An 18,749-nucleotide genomic window follows, 5' to 3' on the forward strand; every position below is an offset into this window, starting at 1 on the left:
AGAAGAAGCAAAAGTATCAAACTTGTAAAATTTAGTAAAAGTGTGCAGTGAAGACCAAGTCGCTGCCTTACATATCTGATCAACAGAAGCCTCGTTCTTGAAGGCCCATGTGGAAGCCACAGCCCTAGTGGAATGAGCTGTGATTCTGTCAGGAGGCTGCCGTCCGGCAGTCTCGTAAGCCAATCTGATGATGCTTTTAATCCAAAAAGAGAGAGAGGTAGAAGTTGCTTTTTGACCTCTCCTTTTGGAAGAAAACCAGGTTTAGTACGTAAAACCACCTTATCTGCATGGAACACCAGATAAGGAGGAGAACACTGCAGAGCAGATAATTCTGAAACTCTTCTAGCAGAAGAAATTGCAACCAAAAACAAAACTTTCCAAGATAATAACTTAATATCAACGGAATGTAAGGGTTCAAACGGAACCCCCTGAAGAACTGAAAGAACTAAATTGAGACTCCAAGGAGGAGTCAAAGATTTGTAAACAGGCTTGATTCTAACCAGAGCCTGAACAAAGGCTTGAACATCTGGCACAGCTGCCAGCTTTTTGTGAAGTAACACAGACAAGGCAGAAATCTGTCCCTTCAAGGAACTTGCAGATAATCCTTTCTCCAAACCTTCTTGAAGAAAGGATAGAATCTTAGGAATTTTTACCTTGTCCCAAGGGAATCCTTTAGATTCACACCAACAGATATATTTTTTCCATATTTTGTGGTAAATTTTTCTAGTTACAGGCTTTCTGGCCTGAACAAGAGTATCAATGACAGAATCTGAGAATCCTCGCTTTGATAAGATCAAGCGTTCAATCTCCAAGCAGTCAGTTGGAGTGAGACCAGATTCGGATGTTCAAACGGACCTTGAACAAGAAGGTCTCGTCTCAAAGGTAGCTTCCATGGTGGAGCCGATGACATATTCACCAGGTCTGCATACCAAGTCCTGCGTGGCCACGCAGGAGCTATCAAGATCACCGATGCCCTCTCCTGCTTGATCCTGGCTACCAGCCTGGGGATGAGAGGAAACGGCGGGAATACATAAGCTAGTTTGAAGGTCCAAGGTGCTACTAGTGCATCTACTAGAGTCGCCTTGGGATCCCTGGATCTGGACCCGTAGCAAGGAACCTTGAAGTTCTGACGAGAGGCCATCAGATCCATGTCTGGAATGCCCCACAGTTGAGTAATTTGGGCAAAGATTTCCGGATGGAGTTCCCACTCCCCCGGATGAAATGTCTGACGACTCAGAAAATCCGCTTCCCAATTTTCCACTCCTGGGATGTGGATTGCAGACAAGTGGCAGGAGTGAGTCTCCGCCCATTGAATGATTTTGGTCACTTCTTCCATCGCCAGGGAACTCCTTGTTCCCCCCTGATGGTTGATGTACGCAACAGTTGTCATGTTGTCTGATTATAACCGTATGAACTTGGCCTTTGCTAGCTGAGGCCAAGCCTTGAGAGCATTGAATATCGCTCTCAGTTCCAGAATATTTATCGGTAGAAGAGATTCTTCCCGAGACCAAAGACCCTGAGCTTTCAGGGGTCCCCAGACCGCGCCCCAGCCCACCAGACTGGCGTCGGTCGTGACAATGACCCACTCTGGTCTGCGGAAGCTCATCCCCTGTGACAGGTTGTCCAGGGACAGCCACCAACGGAGTGAATCTCTGGTCCTCTGATTTACTTGTATCGTCGGAGACAAGTCTATATAGTCCCCATTCCACTGACTGAGCATGCACAGTTGTAATGGTCTTAGATGAATGCACGCAAAAGGAACTATGTCCATTGCCGCTACCATCAAACCTATTACTTCCATGCACTGCGCTATGGAAGGAAGAGGAACAGAATGAAGTATTTGACAAGAGTTCAGAAGTTTTGTTTTTCTGGCCTCTGTCAGAAAAATCCTCATTTCTAAGGAGTCTATTATTGTTCCCAAGAAGGGAACCCTTGTTGACGGAGATAGAGAACTCTTTTCTACGTTCACTTTCCATCCGTGAGATCTGAGAAAGGCCAGGACAATGTCCGTGTGAGCCTTTGCTTGAGGAAGGGACGACGCTTGAATCAGAATGTCGTCCAAGTAAGGTACTACTGCAATGCCCCTTGGTCTTAGCACCGCTAGAAGGGACCCTAGTACCTTTGTGAAAATCCTTGGAGCAGTGGCTAATCCGAACGGAAGTGCCACAAACTGGTAATGCTTGTCCAGGAATGCGAACCTTAGGAACCGATGATGTTCCTTGTGGATAGGAATATGTAGATACGAATCCTTTAAATCCACCGTGGTCATGAATTGACCTTCCTGGATGGAAGGAAGAATTGTTCGAATGGTTTCCATTTTGAACGATGGAACCTTGAGAAACTTGTTTAGGATCTTGAGATCTAAGATTGGTCTGAACGTTCCCTCTTTTTTGGGAACTACGAACAGATTGGAGTAGAACCCCATCCCTTGTTCTCCTAATGGAACAGGATGAATCACTCCCATTTTTAACAGGTCTTCTACACAATGCAAGAATGCCTGTTTTTTTATGTGGTCTGAAGACAATTGAGACCTGTGGAACCTCCCCCTTGGGGGAAGCCCCTTGAATTCCAGAAGATAACCTTGGGAGACTATTTCTAGCGCCCAAGGATCCAGAACATCTCTTGCCCAAGCCTGAGCGAAGAGAGAGAGTCTGCCCCCCACCAGATCCGGTCCCGGATCGGGGGCCAACATCTCATGCTGTCTTGGTAGCAGTGGCAGGTTTCTTGGCCTGCTTTCCTTTGTTCCAGCCTTGCATTGGTCTCCAGGCTGGTTTGGCTTGAGAAGTATTACCCTCCTGCTTAGAGGACGTAGCACTTGGGGCTGGTCCGTTTCTGCGAAAGGGACGAAAATTAGGTTTATTTTTGGCCTTGAAAGACCTATCCTGAGGAAGGGCATGGCCCTTGCCCCCAGTGATATCAGAGATAATCTCTTTCAAGTCAGGGCCAAACAGCATTTTCCCCTTGAAAGGAATGTTAAGCAATTTGTTCTTGGAAGACGCATCCGCTGACCAAGATTTTAACCAAAGCGCTCTGCGCGCCACAATAGCAAACCCAGAATTTTTCGCCGCTAACCTAGCCAATTGCAAAGTGGCGTCTAGGGTGAAAGAATTAGCCAATTTGAGAGCACGAATTCTGTCCATAATCTCCTCATAAGAAGAAGAATTATTATTGATCGCCTTTTCTAGCTCATCGAACCAGAAACACGCGGCTGTAGTGACAGGGACAATGCATGAAATTGGTTGTAGAAGGTAACCTTGCTGAACAAACATCTTTTTAAGCAAACATAATTTTTTATCCATAGGATCTTTGAAAGCACAACTATCTTCTATGGGTATAGTGGTGCGTTTGTTTAGAGTAGAAACCGCCCCCTCGACCTTGGGGACTGTCTGCCATAAGTCCTTTCTGGGGTCGACCATAGGAAACAATTTTTTAAATATGGGGGGAGGGACGAAAGGTATACCGGGCCTTTCCCATTCTTTATTTACAATGTCCGCCACCCGCTTGGGTATAGGAAAAGCTTCGGGGGGCCCCGGGACCTCTAGGAACTTGTCCATTTTACATAGTTTCTCTGGAATGACCAAATTCTCACAATCATCCAGAGTGGATAACACCTCCTTAAGCAGCGCGCGGAGATGTTCCAACTTAAATTTAAATGTAATCACATCAGGTTCAGCTTGTTGAGAAATTTTCCCTGAATCTGAAATTTCTCCCTCAGACAAAACCTCCCTGGCCCCCTCAGACTGGTGTAGGGGCCCTTCAGAACCAATATCATCAGCGTCCTCATGCTCTTCAGTATTTTCTAAAACAGAGCAGTCGCGCTTTCGCTGATAAGTGGGCATTTTGGCTAAAATGTTTTTGATAGAATTATCCATTACAGCCGTTAATTGTTGCATAGTAAGGAGTATTGGCGCGCTAGATGTACTAGGGGCCTCCTGTGTGGGCAAGACTGGTGTAGACGAAGGAGGGGATGATGCAGTACCATGCTTACTCCCCTCACTTGAGGAATCATCTTGGGCATCATTTTCTCTAAATTTTGTGTCGCATAAATCACATCTATTTAAATGAGAAGGAACCTTGGCTTCCCCACATTCAGAACACAGTCTATCTGGTAGTTCAGACATGTTAAACAGGCATAAACTTGATAACAAAGTACAAAAAACGTTTTAAAATAAAACCGTTACTGTCACTTTAAATTTTAAACTGAACACACTTTATTACTGCAATTGCGAAAAAGTATGAAGGAATTGTTCAAAATTCACCAAAATTTCACCACAGTGTCTTAAAGCCTTAAAAGTATTGCACACCAAATTTGGAAGCTTTAACCCTTAAAATAACGGAACCGGAGCCGTTTTTATATTTAACCCCTTTACAGTCCCTGGTATCTGCTTTGCTGAGACCCAACCAAGCCCAAAGGGGAATACGATACGAAATGACGCCTTCAGAAAGTCTTTTCTATGTATCAGAGCTCCTCACACATGCATCTGCATGTCATGCTTCTCAAAAACAAGTGCGCAATACAGGCGCGAAAATGAGACTCTGCGTATGATTAGGGAAAGCCCCTAGAGAATAAGGTGTCCAATACAGTGCCTGCCGGTTATTTTACAAAATTCCCAAGATTAAAATAATTCCTCAAGGCTATGGAGTATAAAATATGTTTATATATAAATCGATTTAGCCCAGAAAATGTCTACAGTCTTAAAAAGCCCTTGTGAAGCTCTTTTTTTTCTGTGTAATAAAAATGGCTTACCGGATCCCATAGGGAAAATGACAGCTTCCAGCATTACATCGTCTTGTTAGAATGTGTCATACCTCAAGCAGCAAAAGTCTGCTCACTGTTCCCCCAACTGAAGTTAATTCCTCTCAACAGTCCTGTGTGGAAACAGCCATCGATTTTAGTAACGGTTGCTAAAATCATTTTCCTCTTACAAACAGAAATCTTCATCTCTTTTCTGTTTCAGAGTAAATAGTACATACCAGCACTATTTTAAAATAAACTCTTGATTGAATAATAAAAACTACAGTTAAACTCTAAAAAACTCTAAGCCATCTCCGTGGAGATGTTGCCTGTACAACGGCAAAGAGAATGACTGGGGAAGGCGGAGCCTAGGAGGGATCATGTGACCAGCTTTGCTGGGCTCTTTGCCATTTCCTGTTGGGGAAGAGAATATCCCACAAGTAAGGATGACGCCGTGGACCGGACACACCTATGTTGGAGAAAATAATGTTATATAATTCTGCACATAGTGCAACATTATATTAGCAGCAGCTTTATAAAACCTAATATTCTCTGAATTTTTATAAAAAAACATAATTTATGTAAGAACTTACCTGATAAATTCATTTCTTTCATATTAGCAAGAGTCCATGAGCTAGTGACGTATGGGATATACATTCCTACCAGGAGGGGCAAAGTTTCCCAAACCTCAAAATGCCTATAAATACACCCCTCACCACACCCACAAATCAGTTTAACGAATAGCCAAGAAGTGGGGTGATAAAAAAAGTGCGAAAGCATATAAAATAAGGAATTGGAATAATTGTGCTTTATAAAAAAAAATCATAACCACCACAAAAAGGGTGGGCCTCATGGACTCTTGCTAATATGAAAAATTAATTTATCAGGTAAGTTCTTACATAAATTATGTTTTCTTTCATGTAATTAGCAAGAGTCCATGAGCTAGTGACGTATGGGATAATGACTACCCAAGATTTGATTCTTTCCACGCAAGAGTCACTAGAGAGGGAGGGATAACATAAAGACAGCCAATTCTTGCTGAAAATAATACACACCCAAAATAAAGTTTAATGAAAACATAAGCAGAAGATTCAAACTGAAACCGCTGCCTGAAGTACTTTTCTACCAAAAACTGCTTCAGAAGAAGAAAACACATCAAAATGGTAGAATTTAGTAAAAGTATGCAAAGAGGACCAAGTTGCTGCTTTGCAAATCTGATCAACCGAAGCCTCATTCCTAAACGCCCAGGAAGTAGAAACTGACCTAGTAGAATGAGCTGTAATCCTTTGAGGCGGAGTTTTACACGACTCGACATAAGCATGGTGAATTAAGGATTTCAACCAAGATGCCAAAGAAATGGCAGAAGCTTTCTGACCTTTTCTAGAACCGGAAAAGATGACAAATAGACTAGAAGTCTTTCGGAAAGACTTAGAGCTTTGAAATATTATGTTGAAGCTACTAACAACATCCAAAGAATGCAACGATTTCTCCTTAGAAATAGGACATAATGAAGGAACCACAATTTCTCTACTAATGTTGTTGGAATTCACAACCTTAGGTAAAAATTCAAAAGAAGTTCGCAACACCGCCTTATCCTGATGAAAAATCAGAAAAGGAGACTCACAAGAAAGATCAGATAATTCAGAGACTCTTCTGGCAGAAGAGATGGCCAAAAGGAACAAAACTTTCCAAGAAACTAATTTAATGTCCAATGAATGCATGGGTTCAAAAGGAGGAGCTTGAAGAGCCCCCAGAACCAAATTCAAACTCCAAGGAGGAGAAATAGACTTAATGACAGGTTTTATACGAACCAAAGCTTGTACAAAACAATGAATATCAGGAAGATTAGCAATCTTTCTGTGAAAAAGAACAGAAAGAGCAGAGATTTGTCCTTTCAAGGAACTTGCAGACAAACCTTTATCTAAACCATCCTGAAGAAACTGTAAAATTCTCGGAATTCTAAAAGAATGCCAGGAAAAATGATGAGAAAGACACCAAGAAATATAAGTCTTCCAGACTCTATAATATATCTCTCTAGATACAGATTTACGAGCCTGTAACATAGTATTAATCACAGAGTCAGAGAAACCTCTTTGACCCAGAATCAAGCGTTAAATCTCCATACCTTTAAATTTAAGGATTTGAGATCCTGATGGAAAAAAGGACCTTGCGACAGAATGTCTGGTCTTAACGGAAGAGTCCACGGTTGGCAAGAGGCCATCCGGACAAGATCCGCATACCAAAACCGGTGAGGCCATGCTGGAGCTACCAGCAGAACAAACAAGCATTCCTTCAGAATCTTGGAGATTACTCTTGGAAGAACTAGAGGCGGAAAGATATAGGCAGGATGATACTTCCAAGGAAGTGATAATGCATCCACTGCCTCCGCCTAAGGATCCCGGGATCTGGACAGATACCTGGGAAGTTTCTTGTTTAGATGAGAAGCCATCAGATCTATTTCTGGAAGTTCCCATATTTGAACAATCTGAAGAAATACCTCTGGGTGAAGAGACCATTCGCCCGGATGCAACGTTTGGCGACTGAGATAATCCGCTTCCCAATTGTCTATTCCTGGAATATGAACCGCAGAGATTAGACAGGAGCTGGATTCCGACCAAACCAGAATTTGAGATACTTCTTTCATAGCCAGAGGACTGAGTCCCTCCTTGATGATTGATGTATGCCACAGTTGTGACATTGTCTGTCTGAAAACAAATGAACGATTCTCTCTTCAGAAGAGGCCAAGACTGAAGAGCTCTGAAAATTGCACGGAGTTCCAAAATATTGATCGGTAATCTCACCTCCTGAGATTCCCAAACCCCTTGTGCTGTCAGAGACCCCCACACAGCTCCCCAACCTGTAAGACTTGCATCTGTTGAAATTACAGTCCAGGTCGGAAGAACAAAAGAAGCCCCCTGAACTAAACGATGGTGATCTGTCCACCACGTCAGAGAGTGTCGTACAATCGGTTTTAAAGATATTAATTGAGATATCTTTGTGTAATCCCTGCACCATTGGTTCAGCATACAGAGCTGAAGAGGTCGCATGTGAAAACGAGCAAAGGGGATCGCGTCCGATGCAGCAGTCATAAGACCTAGAATTTCCATGCATAAGGCTACCGAAGGGAATGATTGTGACTGAAGGTTTCGACAAGCTGAAATCAATTTTAGACGTCTCTTGTCTGTCAAAGACAGAGTCATGGACACTGAATCTACCTGGAAACCCAAAAAGGTTACCCTTGTCTGAGGAATCAATGAACTTTTTAGTGAATTGATCCTCCAACCATGATCTTGAAGAAACAACACAAGTATATTCGTATGAGATTCTGCTAAATGTGAAGACTGAGCAAGTACCAAGATATCGTCCAAATAAGGAAATACCACAATACCCTGTTCTCTGATTACAGACAGAAGGGCACCGAGAACCTTTGTAAAAATTCTTGGAGCTGTAGCTAGGCCAAACGGCAGAGCCACAAACTGGTAATGCTTGTCCAGGAAAGAGAATCTCAGGAACTGATAGTGAGCTGGATGAATCGGAATATGCAGATATGCATCCTGTAAATCTATTGTAGACATATAATGCCCTTGCTGAACAAAAGGCAAGATAATCCTTAGTTACCACTTTGAATGTTGGTATCCTTACATAACGATTCAATATTTTTAGATCCAGAACTGGTCTGAAGGAATTCTCCTTCTTTGGTACAATGAAGAGATTCGAATAAAACCCCAGCCCCTGTTCCAGAACTGGAACTGGCATAATTATCCCAGCCAACTCTAGATCTGAAACACATTTCAGAAATGCTTGAGCTTTCACTGGGTTTACTGGGACACGGGAAAGAAAAAATCTCTTTGAGGGAGATCTTATCTTGAAACCAATTCTGTACCCTTCTGAAACAATGTTCTGAATCCAAAGATTGTGAACAGAATTGATCCAAATTTCTTTGAAAAAACGTAATCTGCCCCCTACCAGCTGAGCTGGAATGAGGGCCGCACCTTCATGTGGACTTAGAAGCTGGCTTTGCTTTTCTAGAAGGCTTGGATTTATTCCAGACTGGAGATGGTTTCCAAACTGAAACTGCTCCTGAGGATGAAGGATCAGGCTTTTGTTCTTTGTTGAAACGAAAGGAACGAAAACGATTATTAGCCCTGTTTTTACCTTTAGATTTTTTATCCTGTGGTAAAAAAGTTCCTTTCCCACCAGTAACAGTGAGATATAGAATCCAACTGAGAACCAAATAATTTATTACCCTGGAAAGAAAGGGAAAGTAGAGTCGATTTAGAAGACATATCCGCATTCCAAGTTTTAAGCCATAAAGCTCTTCTAGCTAAAATAGCTAGAGACATAAACCTGACATCAACTCTGATAATATCAAAAATGGCATCACAGATAAAATTATTAGCATGTTGAAGAAGAATAATAATATTATGAGAATCATGATCTGTTACTTGTTGCGCTAAAGTTTCCAACCAAAAAGTTGAAGCTGCAGCAACATCAGCCAATGATATAGCAGGTCTAAGAAGATTACCTGAACACAGATAAGCTTTTCTTAGAAAGGATTCAATTTTACTATCTAAAGGATCCTTAAAGGAAGTACCATCTGCCGTAGGAATAGTAGTACGTTTAGCAAGGGTAGAAATAGCCCCATCAACTTTAGGGATTTTGTCCCAAAACTCTAATCTGTCGGACGGCACAGGATATAATTGCTTAAAACGTTTAGGAGTAAATGAATTACCCAAATTATTCCATTCTCTGGAAATTACTTCAGAAATAGCACCAGGAACAGGAAAAACTTCTGGAATAACCACAGGAGATTTAAAGACCTTGTCTAAACGTTTAGATTTAGTATCAAGAGGACCAGAATCCTCAATTTCTAAAGCAATTAAAACTTCTTTAAGTAAAGAACGAATAAATTCCATCTTAAATAAATATGAAGATTTATCAGCATCAACCTCTGAGACAGAATCCTCTGAACCAGAAGAATCATTAGAATCAGATAAAGAGAAGTTTTAAAAGATTTTTTGTGTTTACTAGAAGGAGGAATAACAGACATAGCCTTCTTAATGGATTCAGAAACAAAATCTCTTATGTTATCAGGAACACTCTGAACATTAGATGTTGTTGGAACTGCAACAGGTAATGGTACTTTACTAAAGGAAATATTATCTGCATTAACAAGTTTGTCATGACATATAATACAAACAACAGCTGGAGGAACAGCTACCAAAAGTTTACAGCAGATACACTTAGCTTTGGTAGTTCCAGCACCAGACAGCTATTTTCCTGAAGTATCTTCTGACTCAGATGCAACGTGAGACATTTTGCAATATGTAATAGAAAAAACATATAAAGCAAAATTGATCAAATTCCTTAAATGACAGTTTCAGGAATGGGAAAAAATGCCAAAGAACAAGCTTCTAGCAACCAGAAGCAATGAAAATGACTTAAATAATGTGGAGAAAAAGCGACGCCCATATTTTTTTAGCGCCAAAAAAGACGCCACATCCGGAACGCCGACATTTTTGGCGCAAAAGAACGTCAAAAAATGACGCAACTTCCGGCGACACGTATGACGCCGGAAACAGAAAAGATTTTTTGCGCCAAAAAAGTCCGCGCCAAGAATGACGCAATAAAATGAAGCATTTTCAGCCCCCGCGAGCCTAACAGCCCACAGGGAAAAAGTCAAATTTTTAAGGTAAGAAAAATGATTGATTCAAATGCATTATCCCAAATATGAAACTGACTGTCTGAAAAAAAGTAATGTTGAACATTCTGAGTCAAGGCAAATAAATGTTTGAATACATATATTTAGAACTTTAAAAAAAAAAGTGCCCAACCATAGCTTTAGAGTGTCACAGAAAATAAGACTTACTTACCCCAGGACACTCATCTACATGTTTGTAGAAAGCCAAACCAGTACTGAAACGAAAATCAGCAGAGGTAATGGTACATATATAAGAGTATATCGTCGATCTGAAAAGGGAGGTAAGAGATGAATCTCTACGACCGATAACAGAGAACCTATGAAATAGACCCCGTAGAAGGAGATCATTGAATTCAAACAGGCAATACTCTCTTCACATCCCTCTGGCATTCACTGCACGCTGAGAGGAAAACCGGGCTCCAACCTGCTGCGGAGCGCATATCAACGTAGAATCTAGCACAAACTTACTTCACCACCTCCATAGGAGGCAAAGTTTGTAAAACTGATTTGTGGGTGTGGTGAGGGGTGTATTTATAGGCATTTTAAGGTTTGGGAAACTTTGCCCCTCCTGGTAGGAATGTATATCCCATACGTCACTAGCTCATGGACTCTTGCTAATTACATGAAAGAAATTACCGTTTTTCAGACCAGCTCTCTGTGCTCTTCTGAGTGGGTGTTTTTCTTATCACAGAGCGCATCTGGCCAGCTGACTAGTCACTGCCCGGGCCCGACCGCACCATTCTATTCAGTGCAGCTCGCTCCTGCTCTGTCTGACAGCGGGAGCAAGCTGCTGAATATAATGGCACGGTCGGGCCGGGCTGTGACTAGACAGCTGGCCAGATACGCTCTGTGATAAAAACAGACCCGCTCAGAAGAGCACAGAGAACGGGTCTGAAAAACGGTCTTTTGTTATAAAAATTCACAGGGAATATTAGGTTTTATAAAGCTGCTGCTAATATGTTAAATAATTCAGCACTATGTGCAGAATTATATATCATTTTTTAGGTTTACTGGCCCTTTAAAAGGGGTCTTAAAATTACATGTTTTATCAAGTTAATTTTGACTTTCCTGTCCCTTTAAATCAATTTTACTGCAGAGCACCATATTAGCTTCTTCCTTGTTACAGAGGTAAAGAATGACTGGGGGAGTATGGGTAATAAAAGGATACTTAAAGGGACAGTTTACACCAGAAATGTTATTGTTTAAAAAGAAAGATAATCCCTTTATTACTCATTCTTCAGTTTTGCATAACCAACAGTTATATTAATATATGTTTTACCTCCGATTACCTTGTATCCAAGCCTCTGCAGACTGTCCACTTATCTCAGTGCTTTTGACATGCAGGTTAGCTAATCAGTGCATACTCCTAAATAACTCCATGGGAGTTAGCACAATGTTATCAATATGACACACAGGAACTAGTACTGTCTAACTGAAAAACTTTCAAAATGCTCTGAGCTAAGAGGCGGTTTAAAAGGTTTAGAAATCTGTTTGAGCCTACCTAGGTTTAGCTTTTCAAAAATACCACCAAGAGAACATGGCACATTTGATGATAAAAGTAAATTTGTGGTGTTCTTTGCCTCCTACTTGTGGCCAGGCGGTGAATTTCCCCAACAGTAATTGAATGGAATCATGTACTCTCCATGCCATTGGAAAGAAAAAGTATTTTCAGCCTCTAAACTGTCATTGGAAAGGAGTTTACATTTAGGTCTGAGAAGATTGTTATGTATATGTACTGATTGGTCCCATTGTACTAAAGGGAATTCCTTGCCTGGAATTTCTACATTCCACGCACCACTAATAGTGGAAATGCAACGCACTGATCTGTGATTTATCCGAGGTAGAAACCAGGCAAGAGGAATAGGACTTCTAAATCTGCAAAATGTATGAAACCATTGCAATTCCTTAAAGAAAGGGCAATTCACAAACTTTAGATCCACAATTAAATGACCATTAATTATGGAAGAAGTTAATAATACACAATAATAAAAAAAAAGAATGTAATAGCCCTTATGCATATATGTATATACTGTGCAAATTTGTATACGCTCAGTAGGATTTATTTGAATGATTAGACTAATAATTTTGACTTTAGTGGCACTTTGAAATACAAATGTTGCAGTCAATATGTAAATATGCCTGGAACTAGTCAACATATGAATACCTGGTCTCTGCAGAAGAACGGGCCAGGTTGAGAATTGCAGACTTGACATACAGAGTCCTCAAGGTATGGATCTATCTGGACCTTAAAAAACAAAAACACACAACCAGTCATTAGAAACCTGTAAAGACTTCTTCTGAAAAAACTATCCATTAAGAACATTACCACCATGTTTTTCAGATTTTAAACACTGAATTTGAGCTTTTGTATAGCCTATATACACTGGGCTCAGATTAAAAAGCAATAGTTTCTGACAACACACTACTCCTATATTTCACATCATACATACCAAATTTGAGAACATATAAACTAATCATTGAAATCAGACACCACCCACATTCAAGGGCTGTGATAAGAGATTTTAACTTACGGGTAAAACAGAAGAAAAATATAATTTATGCTTACCTGATAAATTATTTTCCTTCTTGGCAGTGAGTCCACAAAAACATACATAACCTATGGGAAATACTACACCTGGCCTCCAGAAGGAGGTAAAGACACCCCAAAAGTACCCACTCAGTAGTTCAAGCCAAGAATAAGGAAAAGTAGACACAAGGAGTAGAGGAGGTGCTATCAGACTGTCGCCACTACACAAGTTTAGGGAGGGTTTGTGGACTCACCGCCAAGAAGGAAAATAATTTATCAGGTAAGTATACATTTTATTTTCCTTCTAACGGTAGTGAGTCAACGAAAACATTCATAACCTATTGGAAACCAATACCCAAGTTGTGGAGTACACGAATGATAGGGAGAGAAAGGGTAAGTCAGGCAGTCCTAATTACTAGGCATCACCACATGGAGAATCTTTCTCCCAGAAATATTTTTTGGTGTGTGTAAGGAAGACCAGGTGGCAGCCTTGCAAATCTGTTCTGAAGCCTCATTCTTGAAGGCCCAAAAACAAAATTTATGCTTAGCTGATAAATTATTTTCTTTCCTGGCATGGAGAGTCCACAAATCCATTCAATTACTAGTGGGAATTCAACTCCTGGCCACCAGGAGGCGGCAAAGAACACCTCAGCAAAGCTTTAAGTATCACTTCTACTTCCCATAAATCCCCAGTCAGCCGATGGAATATGGAAAGAGAAGAGGACACAAGGGTATAGGAGGTGCCTGAGGTTTAAAAATTGATAAAAGCCGTCTTCAAATTAAAGGGCAGGTCGTGGACTCTCCATGCCAGTAAAGAAAATAATTTCAGGTAAGCATAAATTTTGATTCTTTTTAATGGCATGGAGAATCCACAAATCCATTCAATTACTAGTGGGAACCAATACCCAAGCTAGAGGACACAGAATGGAAGGGAGGGAGAACAGGACAGGCGAACCTAAACAGAAGGCACCACTGCTTGAACTTTCCTCCCAAAAGAAGCCTCAGGTGAGGCAAAAACATTGAATTTGTAGAATTTTGAAAAAGTATGCAAGGAGGACCATGTGGTCGCCTTGCAGATCTGTTCCACAGAAGCCTAATTTTTTAAAAGGCCCAAGAAGAAGAGACAGCCCTAGTGGAATGAGCCGTAAATCGCTCAGGAGGCTATTGTCCAGCTATCTCATAAGCCAACCGAATAACACTTCTCAACCAAAAATAATGAGTAGAAGTGGCCTTCTGGCCCCTACGTTTACCAGAGAATACAACAAAAAGCAGTAGAATGTCAAAAGTCTAGTTGCCTGCAGATAGAACTTTAGAGCACGCACAACATCCAGATTATGCAACAGACGTTCCTTCTGAGAATGATGAGGACAAAACGAAGGAACATCAAATTCCTGATTTATATTGAGGTCCGACACAACCTTAGGAAGAAAACCCAACTTAGTACGAAGGACCGCCTTATCCGCATGAAAAATTAGGTAAGGGGGATCACACTGCAGAGCCAAAAGCTCTGAGACTTTAAGAGCAGAAGAAATAGTGAGAATTAACAAAACTTTCCAAGATAATAATAATCAGAGTGCATAGGCTTAAACGGAGCCTGCTGCAGAACCATAAGAACAAGATTAAGGCTCCATGGAGGAGCAACAGGTTTAAACACAGGCCTGAACATCTTGTAAGTCTGACCCTTCAGAGTACTGACTGACAAGCCTTTCTCCAGGCCCTCGTGAAGAAAGGACAGGTACAGGGAACTTTCACATGACTCAAAGAGAAACCCCTAGATTTGCACCAAAAAACATAATTTATGTAAGAACTTACCTGATAAATTCATTTTTCATATTGGCAAGAGTCCATGAGCTAGTGACGTATGGGATATACATTCCTACCAGGAGGGGCAAAGTTTCCCAAACCTCAAAATGCCTATAAATACACCCCTCACCACACCCACAATTTAGTTAAACGAATAGCCAAGAAGTGGGGTGATAAAGAAAGGAGTAAAAAAACATCAACAAAAGAATTTGGAAATAATTGTACTTTATACAAAAAAAAAAAAAAATAACCACCATAAAATAGGGGGTCGGCCTCATGAACTCTTGCCAATATGAAATAAATGAATTTATCAGGTAAGTTCTTACATAAATTATGTTTTCATGTAATTGGCAAGAGTCCATAAGCTAGTGACTTATGGGATAGCAATACCCAAGACGTGGAACTCCACGCAAGAGTCACTAGAGAGGGAGGGATAAAAATAAAAACAGCCATTTTCCGCTGAAAAGAATTAATCCCCAACCCAAAATATTATAAATGAGGAAAAAACTTAAAGGGACTGTACCCAAATTTTTTCTCTCATGATTCAGATAGAGCATGACATTTTAAGCAACTTTCTAATTTACTCCTATTAAATTTTCTTTATTCTCTTGGTATCTTTATTTTAAATGCAAGAATGTAAGTTTAGATGCCGGCCCATTTTTGGTGAACAACCTGGGTTGTCCTTGCCGATTGGTGGATAAATTCATCCACCAATAAAAAAGTGCTGTCCAGAGTTCTGAACCCCAAAAAAAGCTTAGATGCCTTTTTCAAATAAAGATAGCAAGAAAACTAAGAAAAATTAATAGGAGTAAATTAGAAAGTTGCTTAAAATTGCATGCTCTATCTGAATCACAAAAGAAAAAAAATTGGGTTCAGTCTCCCTTTAAATCAAAAGCAGAAAAATCAAACTGAAACAGCTGCCTGAAGAACTTTCCTACCAAAAACTGCTTCCGAAGAAGCAAATACATAAAAATGGTAGAATTTAGTAAATGTATAAAAAGAAGACCAAGTTGCTGCTTTGCAAATCTGATCAACTGAAGCTTCAGTCTTAAAAGCCCACGAAGTGGAAACTGATCTAGTAGAATGAGCTGCAATTCTGAGGCGGGGATTGACTGGACTCCAAAAAAGCTTGATGAATCAAAAGTTTTAACCATGAGGCCAAGGAAACGGCAGAAGTTTTCTGACCTTTCCTGGAACCAGAAAAGATAAGACTAGGTCTTCCTGAAATCTTTAGTAGCTTAAACATATTTCAGAGCTCTCACGACATCCAAAGAATGTAAAGATCGCTCTAAAGAAATTCTTAGGATTAGGACACAAGGAAGGAACAACAATTTCTCTATTAATGTTGTTAGAATTCACAACCTTAGGTAAGAATTTAAATGAAGGCTGCAAAACTGCCTTATCCTGATGAAAAATCAGAAAAGGAGATTCACAAGAGAGCGGATAATGCAGAAACTCTTCTAGAAGAAGAGATGGCCAAAAGAAACAACACTTACCAAGAAAGTAGTTTAATATCCAAGGAATGCATATGCTCAAATGGAGGAGCCTGTAAAGCCTTCAAAACCAAAGACTCCAAGGAGGAGAGATTGATTTAATGACAGGCTTGATACGAACCAAAGCCTGCACAAAACAATGAATATCAGGAAGTTTAGCAATCTTTCTGTGAAATAAAACACAAAGAGCAGAGATTTGTCCTTTCAAGGAACTTGCAGACAAACCTTTATCCAAACCATCCTGAAAAACTAAAATTCTAAAAGAATGCCAAGAGAATTTATGAGAATAACAATGAAATGTAAGTCTTCCAAACTCAATAATTTTTTCTAGAAACAGATTTACGAGCCTGCAACATCTAGGTGGAGAGACCATTCTCCCGGATGTAAAGTCTGATGACGGAGATAATACGCTTCCCAATTGTCTATACCTGGGATATGAACTGCAGAAATTAGACAGGAGCTGGATTACGCCCAAACAAGTATCCGAGACACTTCTTTCATAGCTTGAGAACTGTGAGTCCCACCCTGATAGACAATATCACAACTGTGGCATATGTCAGTCTGAAAACAAATTAACAGTTCTCTCTTCAACAAAGGCCAAAACTGAAGAGCCCTGAGAATCGCACGGAATTCCAAAATATTGATTGGTAATCTCGCCTCTTGAGATTTCCAAACTTCTTGTGCTGTCAGAGATCCCCAAACAGCTCCCCAACCTGAAAGACTTGCATCTGTTGTGATCACAGTCCAGGTTGGACAACGAAAGAGGCCCCTAGAATTATACGATGGTGATCTAAACACCAAGTCAGAGAAAGTCGAATATTGGGATTTAAGGATATTAATTGTGATATCCTTGTATAATCCCTGCACCACTGGTTCAGCACACAAAGCTGGAGAGGTCTCATATGAAAACGAGCAAAAGGGATCGCGTCCGATGCTGCAGTTATGAGACCTAAAACTTCCATGCACATAACTACTGAAGGGAATGACAGACTGAAGGTTCCGACAGGCTGCAACCAATTTCAAACGTCTTTTGTCTGTTAGATTCAGTGTCCATGACTTTGTCTTCATCTGGAAACCTAAAAAGGTTACCCCTTGTCTGAGGAATCAAATAACTTTATGGTAAAGTGATCCTCCAACCATGTCTTTGAAGAAACACTAGTTGATTTGTGTGAGATTCTGCAGAACGTAAAGACTGAGTGGTACCAAGATACCGTCCAAATAAGGCCACACCGCAATACCCCGCTCTCTGATTACAGAGAGTAGGGCACCGAGAACCTTTGAAAAGATTCTTGGAGCTGTCGCTAGGCCAAAAGGAAGACCAACAAATTGGTAATGCTTGTCTAGAAAAGAGAATCTCAGGAACTGATAGTGATCCGGATGAATTGGAATATGAAGATATGCATCCTGTAAGTCTATTGTGGACATATAATGCCCTTGCTGAACAAAAGGCAGAATAGTCCTTATACTCACCATTTTGAAAGTTGGTACTCTTACATATCGATTCAAAATCTTTAGATCCAGAACTGGTCTGCATGAATTTTCTTTCTTTGGGACAATGAATAGATTTGAATAAAACCCCAGACCCTGTTTCTGAAACAGAACTGGCATGATTACCCCTGATAACTCCAGGTCTGAAACACACTTTAGAAAAGCCTGAGCCTTTACTGGGTTTGCTGGAATGCACGAGAGAAAAAATCTCACAGGTGGTCTTACTCTGAATCCTATTCTGTACCCCTGAGAGACAATACTCTGAATCCAATGATTTTGGACCAAATTGGTCCAAACATCTTTGAAAAATTTTAATCTGCCCCCTACCAGCTGAGCTGGAATGAGGGCCGCACCATCATGTGGACTTGGGGGCTGGCTTTGATCTCTTAAATGGCTTGGATTTATTTATTCCTTGGGGGAAGGATTAAGTTTCTGTTCCTTATTTTATCGAAAGGAACGAAAACGTTTAAAAGCTTTAGATTTACCCTTAGGTCTTTTATCCTGAGGCAAAAGAACTCCCTTCCCCCCAGTGACAGTTGAAATTATTGAATCCAACTGAGAACCAAATAATTTATTACCTTGGAAAGAAAGAGATAGCAATCTAGACTCAGAAGTCATATCAGCATTCCAAGATTAGAGCCAAAAAGCTCTTCTAGCTAAAATAGCTAAAGACGTAGATTTAACATCAATTTTGATATAAAAAAACATAATTTATGCTTACCTGATAAATTTATTTCTCTTGTAGTGTAGTCAGTCCACGGGTCATCCATTACTTATGGGATTATATCTCTTCCCCAACAGGAAGTTGCAAGAGGATCACCCAAGCAGAGCTGCTATATAGCTCCTCCCCTCACATGTCATATCCAGTCATTCGACCGAAACAAGACGAGAAAGGAGAAACCATAGGGTGCAGTGGTGACTGGAGTTTAATTAAAATTTAGAACTGCCTTAAAAGACAGGGCGGGCCGTGGACTGACTACACTACAAGAGAAATAAATTTAT

General features: G+C 40.5%; 1 protein-coding gene across 1 annotated transcript in view; it reads right to left on the reverse strand.

The window, feature by feature from the left end:
- Window positions 1–18,749, reverse strand: part of CPEB1 (cytoplasmic polyadenylation element binding protein 1) — a 387,216-nt gene that overhangs the window by 47,066 nt on the left and 321,401 nt on the right. The window contains exon 7 of the mRNA XM_053719311.1: window positions 12,601–12,681. Within this exon, the coding sequence (XP_053575286.1) occupies window positions 12,601–12,681 (81 nt within the window). The remainder of the gene's footprint in view (window positions 1–12,600; window positions 12,682–18,749) is intronic.

Source organism: Bombina bombina, chromosome 6 (genome assembly GCF_027579735.1).
Source record: "Bombina bombina isolate aBomBom1 chromosome 6, aBomBom1.pri, whole genome shotgun sequence".
NCBI lineage: Eukaryota > Metazoa > Chordata > Amphibia > Anura > Bombinatoridae > Bombina > Bombina bombina.